General features: G+C 40.9%; 1 protein-coding gene across 2 annotated transcripts in view; it reads left to right on the top strand.

The window, feature by feature from the left end:
• LOC116396835 (metabotropic glutamate receptor 4-like) overlaps positions 1-18,193 on the top strand; it is a 153,578-nt gene that overhangs the window by 30,817 nt on the left and 104,568 nt on the right. For both annotated transcript variants that reach the window (XM_031871734.1, XM_031871735.1), the window contains exon 2: positions 3,649-4,668. In XM_031871734.1, coding sequence (XP_031727594.1) covers positions 4,117-4,668 — 552 coding nt within the window. In that variant the 5' untranslated portion in view covers positions 3,649-4,116. The remainder of the gene's footprint in view (positions 1-3,648; positions 4,669-18,193) is intronic.

Raw genomic sequence — 18,193 nt, 5'->3', positions numbered from 1 at the left:
TATATATATATATATATATATATATATAAATAATAATAAATGTTCCACTTATACCGCAATACTGATGGGACTGCTTGGGCCTATAGCTGCAAAACTTCCAGCATGAAGTGCTGGAAAAAATCCGAGGCCGTTTGAAGGGGGGCCGGTCTACACAACACATTCTTCATCTTCAAAGAGAGCACCTCCCAGGTCTCTGTCAAGGTGACGTGCAATTGTGAGGGCAGGCTGGGTCGAGTAGAGTGGAAGCGACGCATGTTTCTCTGTGAAAAGAGTTGCTGTTTTGTAGCATTGCTACTCTCCGCAGCCCCAGCCTCTACAGTATGCTGGCACGTCTTTCTGGCTCAAATCCTCTCCAGTAACTTAGCTGTTTGTATTCTGTTCAAACACAAGTTGTCTCTAAACCTCCTTCAGACATCTCGCACATTGCAAACACTTCCCCTAAATATGTAAATGCTCTGAAAACTTAGTCTTGGTGACAGATGTGTCAGACAAAGCGAGACCAGACGCGGTGTCAAACAACACCCGCACCGTGTGTTCTTGTACATTCAAAGTCTTCTTATTTGATCATATTTCAGTCCAGAATACTCATTAAGTCAAACCTCCGTCAATGAAGTTGTCAAAGCAGACATCTTTAATGTGTAATTACAGATTGTTTCGAATATACAGTATGTCTGTAGGTTTTGCACTAATCAGAATGAAGCTATTTCTGTAGATTCAGCTGGTGTAGCTGGCGTGGCCATCCAACAACACACTCTTATTTGCCTGCAGGCTGTTGTATGGCCTTTTGAAATGAATGCGTAGTCTATTCTGAGACCTGCTTTGGCACCCGGGGAAAGGTTGATCCCCTGATATGAATCTCTCCAGTAATTCCTGCAGCTGTCTATGACATTTAGTTTTTAGTCTGTGTTGTACATGTTGTGGTTTGCCATTAAGGGCTGATGTGTAAACACCGTACTATGCACACGTTCTTTCCTCTCATTCAGCGCTCAGGTAACTTGTTTTCTTTGTGAGCACCGTGCTCATTGCGGTGCCTCGAAAGCAACTTACCGTATTTTTAAATAAGAAATAAGCTGTACAGTGGAACATTGATAAAATGTAACCAGATTTCACTGTATGCTATGACGGTGCTTTCCATTCGATTACTACATACATGTCATGTTGAATAGAGCTCTGAAAGGAGGCCTTCCTTAACCAAGATGAACGTTTGGAATGGGATTCGTATAGGTTTCAAAAGAGTGACGTCAGTTTCTGAAATCATTTATTCCGAGGATACAGCCAGCTGTCACCTGAAGCGCTGAGATCTTTAAGATTATCGAATAAATTACATACATCCTGCTCGAAGAGGAAACGCTTCATAATGCATCTGAAACGAGACAAAACAAGCCGATTAACATGATAGTGCTCGATGTAATCTTGTGAGGGAGATGTTTTTCCTTCACTCCAGATACTCCCTCAGGTAGGCTAGCTGTTTTTCAGTCTGAAGGAGACGCGAGCTGTCTCCCCACCAGCTCTTCTTTTTGTACAAACATGACATCTGATGACATCTGTCTTCAAATCTGCAGTCTTGCAGAACAGTTTTTGGAACCCTTCAATATTTACAGCTGTATTATTATTATTTTTTTTCTTTCTCTTGCCTATCTATGCCGAGGTATGTTGGCAGCTCACTGCCTTCTCCTCAGTGTACGCTCTGATGTTAGATATGGTTTGTATTTGGTGACGGGGGGGGCCCAGGTGAGTTGGCTAGCTTTGTCATGTGTTCTGCAGCAGTTAAAGTGAAACTGCAGTGAATGAAGTCTGAAAAATTACTTCTCACTCAGTAGGAGATAGTTGGGTGTATTCAAAGGACCTTGTCACTTCCAATATGCTCTCAATTAATCACCGCCCTTGCAGATTCGAGGCTTCAACCCTCTCCGCTGGAAAACCAATGTCTTCAGCTCTATTCTGTCACTGCGTGCCGGGAGATTGCTCCTTCAGACTCAATTTCCGCTTCGGGGAACGAACAAAGTGAAGCGTAGACAATGTACATACATGATCGCTTGTAGTGGCACATTTTTGTGTCTATATGGCATGCATCTATAGTTTGTGTCAGAGGAAGAAGAAGAAAAACAGAAGTGAGGGAATGATGGTGTCACATTGTGTCCATGTGCATGACAGAACGCAGCCTGGAAACAGTTTAAAATCTGCATTACGCACCTCACAGCAGTGAAACGGTAAACAGAGCCACGTCCAAAGCCGTTGTAGTTGGGTAGAGAGCTGAAACAATTTCTTGATTAACTATATAGATAATCAGCAACTTCTATCAATTGTTTAAATCAGTTTGATGCTTCCAGATTCTCTAGTGGATTAGCCACTTTTTTCCAGTCTTACAATTTAGTGAACTAAATATCTTTGTTTTGTTTTTTTACTTTCTGATTTGATCTCCTTGGGCTCTGGGAAATGATTATACAAATATATCTTTTACCGTTTTGAAGACCAAACTTCTGAACAAAAATCCATAATGAAAATGATCGTCAGTTGCAGCTCTGGTGAGGTAGGCTGCATCTGTCATCAGAGAGGTGAAAATAAGGTTTTTATGATTCATGTTTTTAAGCTTTGTTTATATACGTCAACAGTAGCCTATACGTCCAAAATGTTTGTATCCCTTCATGAACAAAACTGCAGGCAGCACCAGTGATCTAGATGATGTCGTTCTATAAATGTTCAGTATCGTATGCTGTGTTACTGGCTGCTTAGAATCAGAAGTCAGCTTGCTTCTTCTTAAGGTGGATATTTTTCCTTTCTGCCGACTGTGGATGTAAAAGCTGCTCTCAACTTGTAATAGCATAATTACAATTTCAAACTCATTTCGGAGACCATTGGTTTGTCGTACTTTTCTTTTTAGCCTACAAGGCACCGGCTTGGACAACTTAAGAGACTCTGAGACCCACATATGAAAAGCCATTATAATATACGTATGTAATTGATTTTGCCCGTAGTAGGCAGAAATACACGGGTAAGAGGTCCATTTGGCACAAAGAGATATCAGCTTTATCTGTGGCCTATTCAGTCATTTTGAACTCTTCACTTTAAATCCTTAATCTTTCTGAAGATTTGTCAGGCTTCGAAGAAGTTATATGGCAGCAATGGTGATACATTTTCTGAAAAATATTGATTTCATAGCAAAGTACCAACACAGAACAGCAACTGAGCTACTACTGCCGATGCCAACAGCACAGTCTTGTTATGCTGGAACCGTCCTTTTTCAATTTGATTCAAAACCAGTTCGGCTTAAAATCAATAGCAACAATAGGAAACATGATATTCAAAGAATGCCGCGCTATTGTGGTAGCGGCTGAGCACATCCATTGACAAGGTTTGTAGCTGACAATGAAGCGCGTGGCTCTGACTCACTCAGCCCTGTCAACCTTGAGAGTCCATGGAAACCTTTTCAATTCAAAATGGTAGACGTAGGAGGACTACATGAGAAAAAGAAACTACTGTTGGGAGCAGAACTGTCTCTTCATTCCACATGATGCTGCACTAAAAAGGTTAAGCACAAAAAAAAGAGGTATTGAAAAGCTCATACCAACACAAATCCCTTTGCCTCCTTCGCCCCCTTTCTGTTTTTGCTGTGCATTGTCTCACTGTCTTCTCTTTTTCATCTTGTAGGAATTCACTGTGAAGCCTGTGGACCTAGGCAGGCCTGAGGGCTCTGACATATACCAAATCACTGCCCAGGGGAACAGGGGAGATTAAAAACTTCTGATTGAGGTGGAGTGGAGAGAGACACACACGGAGAGAGAAAAAAAGCTTATCGTTCACCTTTGTTCTCCCTAATGACCCAAGTGAAGGATCTCCATAGGCCAGTCTGCGAATAACAACAGACACAAGAGCAGCTGCCCACCACTGTGGTTGGATGATGGAGTGAAAGAGGAGAAGAGAACAGGATTACACCCAGTGAAATAGCCAACCTCATATCATAAATGAATTGAATGACTGGGAGAAAGGAGAGACATGAGAGGAAGCCTTTTCTGTGCCAACTGCTTCAAGAGGTATTGCAATTAACCCTCTGGCCATCCTAAAACAATACCTGGCTTCTGTTACTTTCTGATTGCTGGGTCTGGTTGTACCGCGTGGATGCGTGCTCGGGCTGCGGCCATGTTTCAACCACCGGTGTGTAGACCAGATTGGAACAGCCGGATTCTGCTGCTGCTGCTGCTGCTGTTTGTCTACAGCTCCCTCAGGGCTGCACAGGCTGCCAAACCCAAAGGGCCGGGACAAACACATTTGAACTCCATCCGCATCGACGGGGATATCTCCTTAGGTGGGCTCTTCCCAGTACACGCCAGGGGCCACGACGGCAAGCCATGTGGGGAGCTGAAGAAGGAGAAGGGCATACACCGACTGGAGGCCATGCTCTTTGCCCTCGACCGCATCAATAATGACAATAACTTGCTGCCTAACATCACACTGGGGGCGCGCATCCTGGACACCTGTTCCAGGGACACACACGCCTTGGAGCAGTCGCTCACCTTCGTGCAGGCCCTGATCGAGAAGGACGGGACAGATGTCAAATGTCTGGGCGGGGGAGCACCAATCATCACCAAACCTGAGCGGGTGGTGGGCGTCATCGGAGCCTCCTCCAGCTCCGTCTCCATCATGGTGGCAAACATACTGCGCCTGTTTAAGGTAAGGACATCGGCAAATGTTTTTTTTCTTTATCTAGATATGAGTTTCCAGTTGTTGGTGTCTGTGAAATGCGCAGGACAAAGAACATGAGCAGTGTTTGCTGATGAGTACCGTAAGACACTTGTACCTGTGATTTGTGTTGTTTTGGCTTTATTGATTTGTTTGAATAATTAATAACAACAGGAGCTGCAGCACAGTGTGCGAGAACACTATGTGTTGGAGATCTGCTGCCACACGATGGACACTTCAGAGAGAAGATACGATTGGTAAATCTCATCACTCCGACTGTTGCGCTGCAGGAGTTGGTTGCTAAGCAGTGAGAGGTATCGCCTGTCACAATACAGAAGTGATTAATAGAATACGACTTAATTTCATTGTTACCCCATAGCCAGTCTTCCAATCGGTTTGTTGTATACATCTGCTTACACGGTGGGAAAAACATATCTTCTGTTCATGTACATTTGAACATTTGATGAATTATTTAACACGTTTTGTTTTCTACCCAGCCATCCGTGGCAAGTGTAATAGCTCTTTCTACTTTACTGAAGCTTTCATTGCTATTTACTGCTCGACTCGCTGTAAAATAATACAACCCATTTAGAATTTGAAAATAATTACTTTTTATGAATTACTGTCATGTGTTTGAAACAGTTTCGTGGGTAATTACACATTTTGGCACAGATATTACCCAAAATCACTTTCCTTGGGACCGGCGAGGTAGTGGCTTATCTACATTTTGTTTTTAATAAATTAGAGATTATTTCTCAGATAACACTAAGACTTTAAAACCAGCTTCAAAATACATTTCAGATCCTCTGTGCTCTGCTTTCACCTAAAAAGCTGATTATAATCCTACCTTCAAAATTTACTTTCACCTTGATCTCATGTGAAAATTCATTCCCTCGTCTTGAGAAGTACTGGGAGGTCAGCTGGTGGCTCAGTCACACAATTATCCCCGCTGCTGATTCAGTGTTTTAATTTAGGACACCTCAGCAGGCCAGGTGTTAACTGTCACCTTAATAATGGGCCCTATGCTGCCTTACCTGCCATCATACAAATAATTCTGGATTTCTGGTCCCCTAAACATTGATGTTTCGGACAACATGGCAGGTTACAAAGTTTTAGACCTAGTCTCAAAATTTCCCAACCTAGTCTCATTTCATTTTTGCTATTCTCTGACATTTTATAGAACAAAAGATTTATTAATCAAACAGAAAACTGGCCGCTCAATTGATCATGAAAATAATCATTGGTTGCTTTCTTAGATGATGTAAATGTAAGCTAGAGCTGCGTGTTGCGTGCCCTGTTTTTCGTTCTTCCTTTATGTCTGCTCGCCCCTTTGATGCTCTTGGCTTATGATGCTGAATGCTAGACGACTCTCGAACCAGACCAGACTCTGGCACGGCTTCCACTACTGCCTTCCATTGCGATCAACACCACACCAATGCCATGTTGGAGAGATACTCTGCAAGTGTGATGGGGACGTTATTACTGAGCTATGATTAGGATAGCACTTTTTTATTTCATTGGCTGCGGGAATCCTGTGTTTTCACATCACTGTTGATAATCATGTTTGATGTGAGTATAGTGAGTCATGAGGTAAAGCATGATTTCACATGTAGGGCTGTTTCGGGCTCTGTCGACTCATCGATGTAATCGACATCATCACTAACAGAAATGCATCGATTTGCATTAAGTGAGTCAGCGCCGTTACACTAACAGTTTAGTGTGGGATGGTTGGTGGATAAAGAAAAGCAGGATCTGCATCACTAAATATAATCAGCATCAAGTAGCTCCAGATTTTGGTGATAGAATGATTTTATTTCTTTCTTTTTATTTAAGGTGCATTATGTAAGTTTTGGCGACATCTAGCGGTGAGGTTGCAGATTGCAACCAACTGAAACTTCTCTTGTGTACCAAGTGTGTAGAATAACTACAGTGGCTGACATAAATACGGGAATGGCCCTATCTAGAGCCAGTGTTTGGTTTGTCCATTCTGGGCTACTGTAGAAACATTGCAGCCGGCACAGTGAAGAGGACCCGCTCCGATATAAACAGCTCCTTCTAAGGTATTATTTTCAGTTAATCAGACACTATAGAAAACATACTTATTAATATCAAATTCCATATCTGCCACTAGATCCCCCTAATACACCGGCAGCGTATGTGTGGTTTGATAAGCTCCCTGGTTCCAGAGTGTCACAAACCACATGGGACGTATCCTGCTTGTCGAGGCCCCCAGCGTAAACCGGAGTGAACCCATTGTGCATCTTTTATTCAATATAAGGTAGTATGCATGGGTGTGCTTCATATGAGCCTGTTGATCTACACGTAGTCGAGCCTGTATGATCTCTATATTTCTTTCTTTCTTTCTTTCTTACGCATAAAATATGCGTGTATACGCGCTCACACAGGTAGGAGTGGGCACACAGTAATGAGCCTCTTCAGCAGCGGGTTTTTGATCCCTCTCTCGCATAGAAGCCTTAAATCCTTCGTCATTAGCACAGTGCTCTTTCCCTCTTCATTAATGCACGTAATGTCCTTGCATATTTAATTTAGATTTCTCTGATCTTCTTTCTCTCTAATCTCAATGTATATATTAGCATTTCCCTCGTCTTCCCTTTTTACCTTCAGACAGCTGGAGGTTAAGAAAGCAGCTTCAGTGAGACGACAAGATGAGTAGATGAACATAGTGAGATTCCCACCAGTTCATCTTCGGTTCCTATCACCTGGGTTATTAAGCCGCTGTGTTGAAAATCAAACACTCTCCAAGACAGTCGCCAATCAATCAACATCCACTCTAATTGAATAATGGTCATTACAACAATCAAAAAAGAGAAAAAGCTCCCGACGTGAAGTAAAGCGGTCTGGTCCGTCATATAGATTAAACAGTAAACCTTTTAATGAAGAGTGGTGCATGGTCATTTAGGTGGAGTCTTGAATTATGGCTTCCCAGCGATCCATAGGTCAGCCAGATGCCAGCTGGCTCCCCCGGTCCTCATGGACCTGCTGATGGTCCCAGAAGGTAACCAGCTTAAGTTTACGACGGCCTCATAACATGCCCTGCGCCAGTAAGACATCATTTGCTGCATGATATAGCACGCAGAGAGAAGATGTACAACCTTGTACACTAGCACTGCGGCTAGACATAAATGTTTGCTTTTAGTGGAGGCAATGCATTCACTCAAGTACAAGTTCAGCATACTGATGAAGACTGGCGGGCCCCTCAGACATGTAGACATGCACATTACTGCAGCGTGTAGATGCAAACGCACACTTAACATGAGCAAAACTGTACCACTTCACACCCAGAAACACAAGCATACACAAGCGTACACAAGCACATTAACATGCAATAAACCACTTCATAACCCAGGATCAGCATCAGCCAGCCTGGTGTAGTTAGCAGGTTTACAGAAAAGTGTTTCCTCAGCACTCAGCTGCATACAGATGTGGTCCAGAGCAGCGTGATGAATATTTTACGCCAACGTTATGTAATGGTAACACAGGGACCATGGAGACGGAGCTCTGAAACATTTAAGTTTGGTTCGCCAGGAGCCGCTGTGACAAGCAGTTGGGGAAAAAAGACAATTCATGATCACAGACAGGATATGTCGGATGATTACATTATTCATTTGCGCACCAGATGTGTTCATGAAGTTGACATGCATCACCTACAAATGCATTGCACTACCAGGTCTGTCCCTCTTGCCTAGTATATCAGCAGGTGATCCTGACAGGGATTTTGTATTTTCCAAATCAACCGTATTTGATAGGTTTGCCTCGTGTTCAGTGAAAAGAAAAGTCTTTTTTTTTTCATTTGTATTTCATTTGTTTCATTCTGTTATGCACACGAGTAGCACAACAGAGAGGCAATGACCCAGGAATAAGAAGCTCAAAGCCTTCTCGCCTGCACTGCTCAATGGAAAACATTTTGGTGGGTTTCTTGTTCTGACATTCCAGTTTACCGCTGGCTGGACAAAGCATCTCGCATCCACTGAAGTGGCTAGTGTCAGTGGTAAAGGGGGCCACAGAAGAGTGAAAAAATGATCCATTTAGAGGGAAGGAAAGTAGAAGAAAAATATAAAATTCATGCAAGAGCACACAGGCCTTCAGCATCCCACTCATTCTGGCATTTTCCCTCACCCTTAGTTCATGCTCTTGATTTTTAAGTTTCGCATTGGAGACACAGAAGCTGACCTATACTGAGTAATTGTTTATGCGCCTTCACATTGTGTAGGACCCTCCTCTGCTGTCTTACAACGGCAAAGCATCTCTGTGTCTCAGAGGGTCTCAGAGGCAAAATACAAAACATCAATTACGTGATCATTTCTTTTCCTCATTTGATCCAGACCCGCGCTGTTACTACACCGCTTCAGCATGGCATTGCTGTAATTAGTGTTTGGCAGTTAAATTGGCCTCAACCCTCATGGGTTAGTTAAGTGCTTCAAACTATCAACAAAAAGTAAGGCAACTAATATTTAGTGCTGGATAAACACTATATGGAAGGAGAAGCTGATTAGAGATTGCCCTGAGCTGCCCTTTCTGAGACTTTTTTTCCTCATGGATTCATTTGGGGTTTTGTACATAACGTTGCTGATAACAGCATGTACTGTATATAATGAACCACCGTGTTGAATAATACATATTTAAGGCAGACTAACAGTTATGAATATACTGGCTAATACAATGAACCAGATTTAAGAAGGGTTACTTGCTGTATTTTTTGGCAAGCAAACAGCATCTTTACTTGTTGGCTGTAGAGATGAGAAACTCATTTTGGGTATGAAAAAAAGACACCGTGGTTCAAAGTTCCTTTTTAAAAATCAAATTCACAGTCTGGAGTTGCTAATGTTTGCTGTTTTTGATGCATTTGCAACACCTACGTGACTCATTCCAGGAGCACGTGTGTGCTTGTAAAAATCCCTCATAGTAAAGCTGCAATTACACGACAGCTGTGAAGGTAAAAGCTATCGGTGCCAATCTCAGTCAAAATATATGCATAAGGCGGAAAACCCGGCCACCCAGCGTACCGAGAGCAGGATGGCAGCTATCATTAGCAGTTGACAGTTTCTTTCATGATTCCTTGAACGAGCGAGCCGATCCATTCTGCAGCTGTTTCGTGGTCAAAGCTCCACCACATCCCTCCTTCCCAGAGGTGCTCACCATCTGCTTTGTTGCAACCTCTTTTTAGTGAGATAACGATTATTTCCCCCCAGTGGATCCTCTACTGTTAACATTGTTGCTTCAGACCTGCTTGGTAAAATGTGTAAATGTTAGGTTAGTATTAATGTTCCGCATAATCTCGAACATTTCTCTTTTCTCTCTTTGGCAACAATGAGGGAACTCATAGCGGCTTTCAGGTGTACAAAAGAAAGAAAATCTGTGTTTGATTTGTCTCTGACAGGCAAATTGAAGTCCTATCGTTGTACTGAAGAGATATCTATTCATTTTTAACGAACATTCTTTTTATTATAGGTTTTCTGTGAGATCTAGTGTTGGGCCAGAGTAAATGAAATGTCATACTGGTTTGCTATTAAGCCAAGCACCGGACTGGACTGGTATACCAGATTTCACCACTAGGTAAACTCAGCAGCCACTCCACCAAAACCCGTAGGAACGGCTTTCCACTAAAATGAGAATAGCTGGTCCACCTTTAATGTCAGCCCACCTTAAGTGAGTGATCAGCATCTAATCAGTCGGTGGCAAGCTGTCTAAGTATTTATTTCCCTGACATTTAAACAGAAGTTAAAACTTAGACTAGTCGACAGAAAACAGTCAAAATTAATGTAAATTTAATCGATAAGGTTAAACACTGCGTATAAAAGCCATTTGAAGTCATTTATTTTAATAATATCAAATGCTGCTAAAATCAAATGTGTCCCCAGTGGCTGCTCTGGTTGCCCTGTTAGGAATGCACCTCACAGCCCCAGTGTGTGTGGTGTAATATTGAATGAAACGACAGGCGGTACTGTGGTCTAAGAGGAGTCCTGGTTTGGCTTATAGGCTACCATTAGTATCTTAGTGTGCAAGTTTTATTACCTTTCACCTTATCTCACCCTCTCTCTGTCTCTGCCTCTCTCTCTAACACACACACACACACACACACAGCAAGCAACGCAGCACTCAGCCCTCCATCATCTCTGTCACATTAATTGTCGCAGTCCTCAGTCCACAAGTCCACATTTATTGGAAAAAAGAGAGATGCAATCATTTCTCAAATTCCCAACATGTTGCCACTTGGCCGTCAGGATCTAAACTAATGCACGCTCACACACGGACGGCAGGGCCTTCGGGAGCAATTAGGGGTGAAGGGTCTTGCCCAAGAGCCACTCGTCATGCGTACCGGAGGAGCTGGGGATCTTACTATTGGAGGACGACCCGCTCTACCTCCAGTAACAGCACCATGGACATTGGAAGTTTCATTTGAAAACCTCAATCAAAGCTTGGAATGCAAAAAACAGACATGTGATACAGCCTGGCCAATCCAGTCTATAAGGAGAGAACCAGACTGACTGCTGCATGTCGGTAAGAGGAGGTGGTGGCAGGCGTTTAATCGACTAGTCTACTTAACATGCAGATCCCTACAAGCAGGACATGGGAACTTGGCTTGGGTCTTGATGGATAGCATTGATTTATCAAGTCTACATAGTACACACTGTGCTGTACACGTTCACAGCTATAGACAAACAAGCACAACAAACACAACATGTGCTGTGCGCCTCCTCCCCCACCTCTGCTGACATTTTCTGCAGGGAATTGTGCAGGGCCTGTTAGACACTAGTGGCTCCATTAGTCTGTTTTTATAAACGAACATAGTATTAATCACATTGTCATATTGAGTATTACTAATCCAAGCTGAATTTGGCGCTGTGACGCTGTCGGCACAGGTTGCTGATGTAGGCTACTTTTTAATTTACCAGAACATGTCGTAATGACAAATGTCGGTTCTGCTGGTTCGCACAAAAGTATCTTCGGACCAAACCCGACCTGAGTGAGAACCAGCTCCTCTTTGTTAGCTTTTCAAAACATCTCATTTGAGCTACATTTGATCTTTTAGCCGCTGGACGTGTCCTCACTTGGAATGAAGCAATAACCCGGGCAGAGCTTCTATAGAAAATGTAATCAAATGTATTAATTTAAATGCACGCTTTTCATGTTAATTGAGAGTTTGTTCTTAGACAGAATTAGATCAGAGGAAAAATAATTTAATCCACTTGAAGAATAGGGTGTTAATCTTGCTTAAGAATTGTTTTATTTCGGTCCGGTTTTTTTTCTGTGCATATAAAAGGAATTTAAAGATTGACAGTCCTTGAAATCTAGCATGAGTGGCCTTATTTTATATGGCACTTGTTCATTTTCTTTACACAGTGTTTCATCACTTCATGGTTGAAAATGAGTTGCCCTGTTTCTTGCATGTTATCACTGTGGTTGCCCAAACTTTTAGTGACTCTGGATAAGCCCGATAAATAGCATAGGTTCAATCATTTAACATCTATTACACTTCTTTAAATTGTAACCTCGTTGTGGACCTTGTATGGTGCACCCTTGAAACAAGAAAAAACGGGTTCATGTCATGAAATTTCATGCTTCATCTCGCCTTGTTCTGATGCTTTTTATTCCCCTATAAACCTTCTAGTGACACAGTAGAATGACGGCCCTGTGTCACAATTGATTTAGCAGCTCATTTGGGGGAATGACAGCTAAATCAAGATAAACAAGTATCAGCCCATCGAGGCATCTCACTTCAAGCAAACCCACTCGTTCAGAGAGCCAGTGACAATGCAGTCGTTCACACGGACTGCTTCACTATGAAGCCATTAAAGACTGTTTTCTTCCTCGAAGTATGCACTTCAATTTCATGCAAGAAGGTATTATTTTTTTAATGTTAGTCATAATTGTTGGTGAGAGCAATTTGCCATAAACTATGTAGTTCAGTGACAAATGTGCATAACTTACAAGACGCATTGGAGTCCTGCTGCAATATTGGGCCTATTTAATTGGCCAATATTAGACTGTCGCAGATATATCTGTATCCGTGCATATCCTGTCTGATTGGCACAGATATGGATTTTTAAAGAATCTAATATGGAAAGTGCTGCTTGAGTAATTTGGGAATGGTGCCATCACTATAGTTTATCCAGCGGAGTGTAGTCCGACTTACAATACAGTGACAGACGGAGCTTGGCATGTCAACCCAATGTTTCACAACATAGAGGACAAGAACTGTGTTGACGTAGCACAACACAGCAAACTCAACCAACTCCTCAGTCCAGCACTAGACGTTAGGCAGGCACGATTAGAAAAGTGGGCCATCCCTATAGCTACAATACACGCTAGTCTCCACTAGCTTAAGCCTATTGCATTTTACACTGCTTGAATTAGCCTAGCGGCTAGCGGCCCTTCCCTTACTCAAAGCTTTTCTACTCTTACTTGGTTTTTTAAGTCACTGCATCTCCCGGCTGAACACTACTGTTGAACTTCAGCCTGCATGCAAGTTTTTTCAGCCTAAATTTATTGAAACAGTCCAGCTACATATATATCATTAGCAGATGAATATCAGCTGATAATTCGATATCTACATTTTTTTACTCCCTAATATCTGAATGGCCTCAAATATTCCAGATTGTTTGGGTTCTAATTATGTTAGATCTACTTAAAGATTTCAACGTAAGCACAGATATTATATTACATTCTGTATTTAACAGAAAGCTGGACTGCACCAGTGTGGCTTTAAGCAGGAAAGCTGCAGCACAAATGGAAAGATAGTGTAGGGCATTGTTACTTTGTCATTTTGAAATGGGAGCCATCTTGGCCAGAGTACTGTAAGTCATTGTGTGAGCTGCAGATAATGATCCTGTTCAGTTCAGGGAGAAATATTTGACCATGCCACGTCATTTACCCCCCCCCCCCCCCCCCCCCCCCCCCCCCCCCCTCCCCCTCCCCCTGCCCTCTGTGTCCTCCAACTATGCCATTAACAAAGTCCTGACTGTCTAATTGATCTGTCACTTTTGAATTTTCAGTCCGATATTATTACACTTGGCAACCAGTTGTTCTTTGACCACTGAAGGGGCTTCAGCATCATCCACCTCATTTCATTCTGCTCATGCACACACTGCCTGCACCTTCAGTGCAAGGCTCTGTCTGTCTCAACACATGAGAGGGGCATTTTGAGGAAATCTTTTTTTTTTTTTTCCTGATTTGACCAAATCCTAAATTAGACCCCTCCCCCCACCCTAAAAGAAAATCAGCTTTCTACAGAATGGCTCAGATTTGATGGATGGATATGCTGCAGAGCTATTTTCTTCAGGCCCTGTAGACCTGTGAAGATGTAGCGGCAGTTTGATACCGTATATTGGTTCTGACTGTTGATTTGTTTTTAAGTCAGTGGTTTCCAATGTTGTTGGCTTGTGACCCTTTTGAATTGAAGCAATATCTTCTTGTGACCCCTGGTCCCCAGCAACATGCTAGTTTTGACCAGTTGGACCCAGAAACCCTTGAGACACAAAGCAAAGATTGGACTTCAGTTAATAAAAGATTAACAGTATTTGTGTTGTCGTAGTAGACGTTTTTTAAGCTTTCCTCTCATTTGGGAACCCCTCAGATTCATTTCACTACTCTTTCAGTGGGGCTCAGCCCCCAGATTGAAAACCACTGTTTCAGTTGTATATTTCAGGTTAAATCAGATTGTCAGTGTAAACAACAGCCTGTCATGGAAACCGTGTTTTGACTTTACTAAGTGAAGCTCAATATTGATTTTCACAGTTTATAGTTGGCATGTCAACAGGGCACACTTGTTGACTTCTTTTATAATGACGAGGCATCCTTCATTAAATAATGGACCTGATGGCATTGGACAAATCCTAAAGCAACCTTGGGCTTGATATTATGCATTTGTTTCTACCCGTTTACAATATGTGATTTTAAACTAAATTGTCCCGTTAAACTGCTTTTCCACTGGGAGGATAAGAATATCATAGTGCTGTGCACCTTTTGAGAAACGTAAGCTTCACTATAAGCCCTTTAAATTGGAAATGAATTATCCTATACCCCTCCCAAAACTGGCTTTTTGAGGCCTATACAGATGTTGATATTTGGAAGTTTTAAAAATCTGATAGCAATATATCAGATTATAAAATAGTTTATTTGTTAGCATGAGCACATAGCATGAACATACAATCCTTATATGGACTCCTTGGTGTTTTTTTCTTTTGAAGAATTGTGACCAAGATATATACTGAGCGGAGCATTTTATAGTTGAAAAATCTACTTGTCAGTGCTCGCTACTGGAGAAACTATGTAACGGTGACACTGTTTCTTAATGACCTCAAACAGAATTTGCCATTTCTGTCCTACAATATCTTGTTGATTATCAGCTGACATTGATTCCAATATATATCTGCAAAAGGCCAATGTAGATAAACTGGATAAGTCAACATATTGTTCTAGCTCTAATACATACAATAACATCTGCATATGTACTATGTACATCACACCTGTAATAAATAGGATATTTATTTTTTTTAGTGAAAAGTAGCATGCTAGCCATACTGCTTTGATGTAATGGATGAACTGATGAAATATAAATAGCACTCGGCGAAATAACAGTATCTTCATTATGTCTTTATTCTTCACTTCTGTAATTCATGGTGACTCATTTGTCTGAAGACATTTCGACAACACACAAGACTGCAAGACAGACACTTTATAATATCAGCTGTAAGACCGTATGACAAATATGTCTCTGAGGTTTAAAGTTAAAAGATTACGTGATTTCGATAATTATTTAAACCTGGAACAATTCCTGACTATGTTCCTTGTGATCCTTTGTGATAGATGTTTTCTTTCTCTTCCGTCTGTTTGTTTTTCTTGCATTAAAGAGATGAATTACTGCTGGCGGGTTTTGGCCTCCTCTTTAGGATTTCTGTGTTCTGCATGTTGTGTGTTACTGTATAATTATATTGTTTTACTCTATAATCATATTTTTCCTTTGTTGTGATCTCATCTCACCAAATTTTAGCGACTGATTCTTCATGCAAATCAGACGTAACAACATTTCTGTATCTTCAGTAGTTGACAAACGTCCATCCAGAATCCAAATCCAGACCTTCTACCATCTGTCCGCTTCCTTCACATGCCAGACACTCTAGTGTTTGTCTGGACGTGTGTGTGGGTGGGTGGGTGGGAGGGTGGGTTTGAACACATATGTGCATGTGTGTCTTACAAGCTGTGTATTTACATATTTAACTGTGTATATCTGTTCAGCAATATAGACATTCCTCCAATTCAATAGACACATATTTCTGATAAAAGAAACTGTGAAAACTGCCTGTGTTCCCTTTTGGCTTAACTTGATGTCAACGGAAAGCACAGAATCCATCAATGTTGATTCTTTGTTTTCTGTTTTGATGTGGCAGCTCTATTCGTGTTAAACCACTGAATGGGACAACAGAAGTGAGTTTAAATTAATGATAGTTCATTTATATTTTTAGTCAGACGTAAGCCATGTAGGTTAATGCTAATCTATAACGAAGAATTGGCGTTCAGTTCCTGAGCTGCTTCACTAGAGTTACACTTAGCCTGGATCCAGACTACTGAATTATGACCAAAATCACCATATAGGTCATTTCATATCTCGATAACAATAATCTTAGATTTGATTTGTGATTTGAAGTGAACGAAATGGTAATTTAGTCAACTACCAGCGGACTTAACTTTGGTTGATAAGGTAATGTGGCATGGCCTGTAAATATAGATTGAATATTATTTATTTTTCTACCGTCAAATACTAACTTGAATTTTTGAATAAATGTTACATCTTGGCAGCGTCAGCCTCTACTATTAAAGGCAAAATACACCTCCAAACATTGTAACATGGTTTATAAAAGCTATTGGTGGTTTACTTGCATCTTTTCAGGGAAGTCTAGATTTCTTGTTTGCATCCTCTGAAACTCTTTTACTTGCAAAATCTATGAAATACAATCCACACCCCACGATCATTGATTCTGTCACTCCTGATGAAGACATGGTGGGGGGGGGGGACGTTATCTTTAAAAAAACAAAAACAAAGCTCATGCATATTTATACCATAGGTTAAAAGGTATTATATACCAACACCATTCAAGGCAGTTTTGGAGTGGTCTTATAAACATAACGGACTTAACATGAGAACTATTGTCGCTCACAAATCGCAGGCTGTGTGCAAAGGCCTTTAGTCATTATAGCATTTGTAAGTTTATTTATATCGCACATATCGTACACAGGATCAATTTAGTGTACTTTACATAAATAAATAGAAAAGATTAAAAAAGTATTTAAACAGAGAGCAATATAATTAAAAGGTATACAATACAAAAGAAAATACAAAGTACATAGAATAGAATGAAGACATTATAAAAGCAAAGTAGCTCAATAATAAGCGCATGAAAAGAGACATGTTTTTAACCTGGATTTATGAATGTTTGCCTTGAAAGTTGATACAGATAATAATTACAAATATCTGTATTATTGTTATTCAAAAATGCAGCTGAATAGTTAAAATATGCAGTAGTCTGATCGGGCAAGTGCAAATTAAACGATTTTTACTGGGGATGCCCCGATGGATCGGCTGCAGATTGTTATCGGCTGATAGTCAGTAAACATATGCAATCGGGATATCAGCGTTCATTCTTTCTCTTTGCTGATCCCTGATATTGCTACATTGTGAAAATTAGTTAGAAAATTAGCTAGTGGTTAGCAACCAGTGGTTAGGATGTCCTGCTTAGCAAAATGCTGGAGCTAACGGCTATTGTTAACGGAGGTTGCATTGAGTCACGTCCTGATGCGTTCAAGCTTTATTCAGGAAGAATTGGTATTGGGTGAAGGTATATTAAAACTTTTGAGATGTTTTCTGTAATCTTGCAAAGTTTAGTTTTTGGCCAGAATCTTAAATAATGCAGTTGTTTAATGGAGATGTTCCCCAGAAATATGAAGTAGATGTTAGAGAGATAATAATGACCTGTTAGACTTCCTCACACTAGATCTAAGCATCTATAATACATGATTACAACTACTAGGGCCAATTCTTATTAATCAGACACTCCAATGAAATACTCAAATATATCAAAGACGTACTTAATTAAAAACATTATCAATTATTTTCTAATCATTTGCATTGTGTTTTTCAGCAAATGACAATATTAAAGCAAATATTTAGATTTTTTTTTTTTTTTTTTGTCCTTTATCTTTAATTTGAAAGGAATCATTAGTTGCAGCCAAAGAACAATGCTTTTTCATCCAGGTCTACATTGAGTCTATGATAACCAATCCGAGCAAAGAACAGGCCGGCCATACTACATTGAACAATTTTTCCACTGAGAAACGTCACCCAACTGAATGCAAAGAGCATTATTCACAGTAAGTCGAGGCCTTGCCTGTAGCCGTGGTGATCTTTGGCATGTGCTAATCTGCCTGTGAAACATGAGTGTATTGATTTCCTATTGAGCTACACAAGCTTGATCACATATTTTCATGGATTTACAGATCA

The sequence above is a fragment of the Anarrhichthys ocellatus genome, unplaced genomic scaffold (assembly GCF_004355925.1).
Source record: "Anarrhichthys ocellatus isolate YVR2014 unplaced genomic scaffold, GSC_Weel_1.0 scaffold60, whole genome shotgun sequence".
NCBI lineage: Eukaryota > Metazoa > Chordata > Actinopteri > Perciformes > Anarhichadidae > Anarrhichthys > Anarrhichthys ocellatus.
The sequence above is the reverse complement of the archived record's forward strand: the minus strand, read 5'-3'. Positions and strand labels throughout refer to the sequence as shown.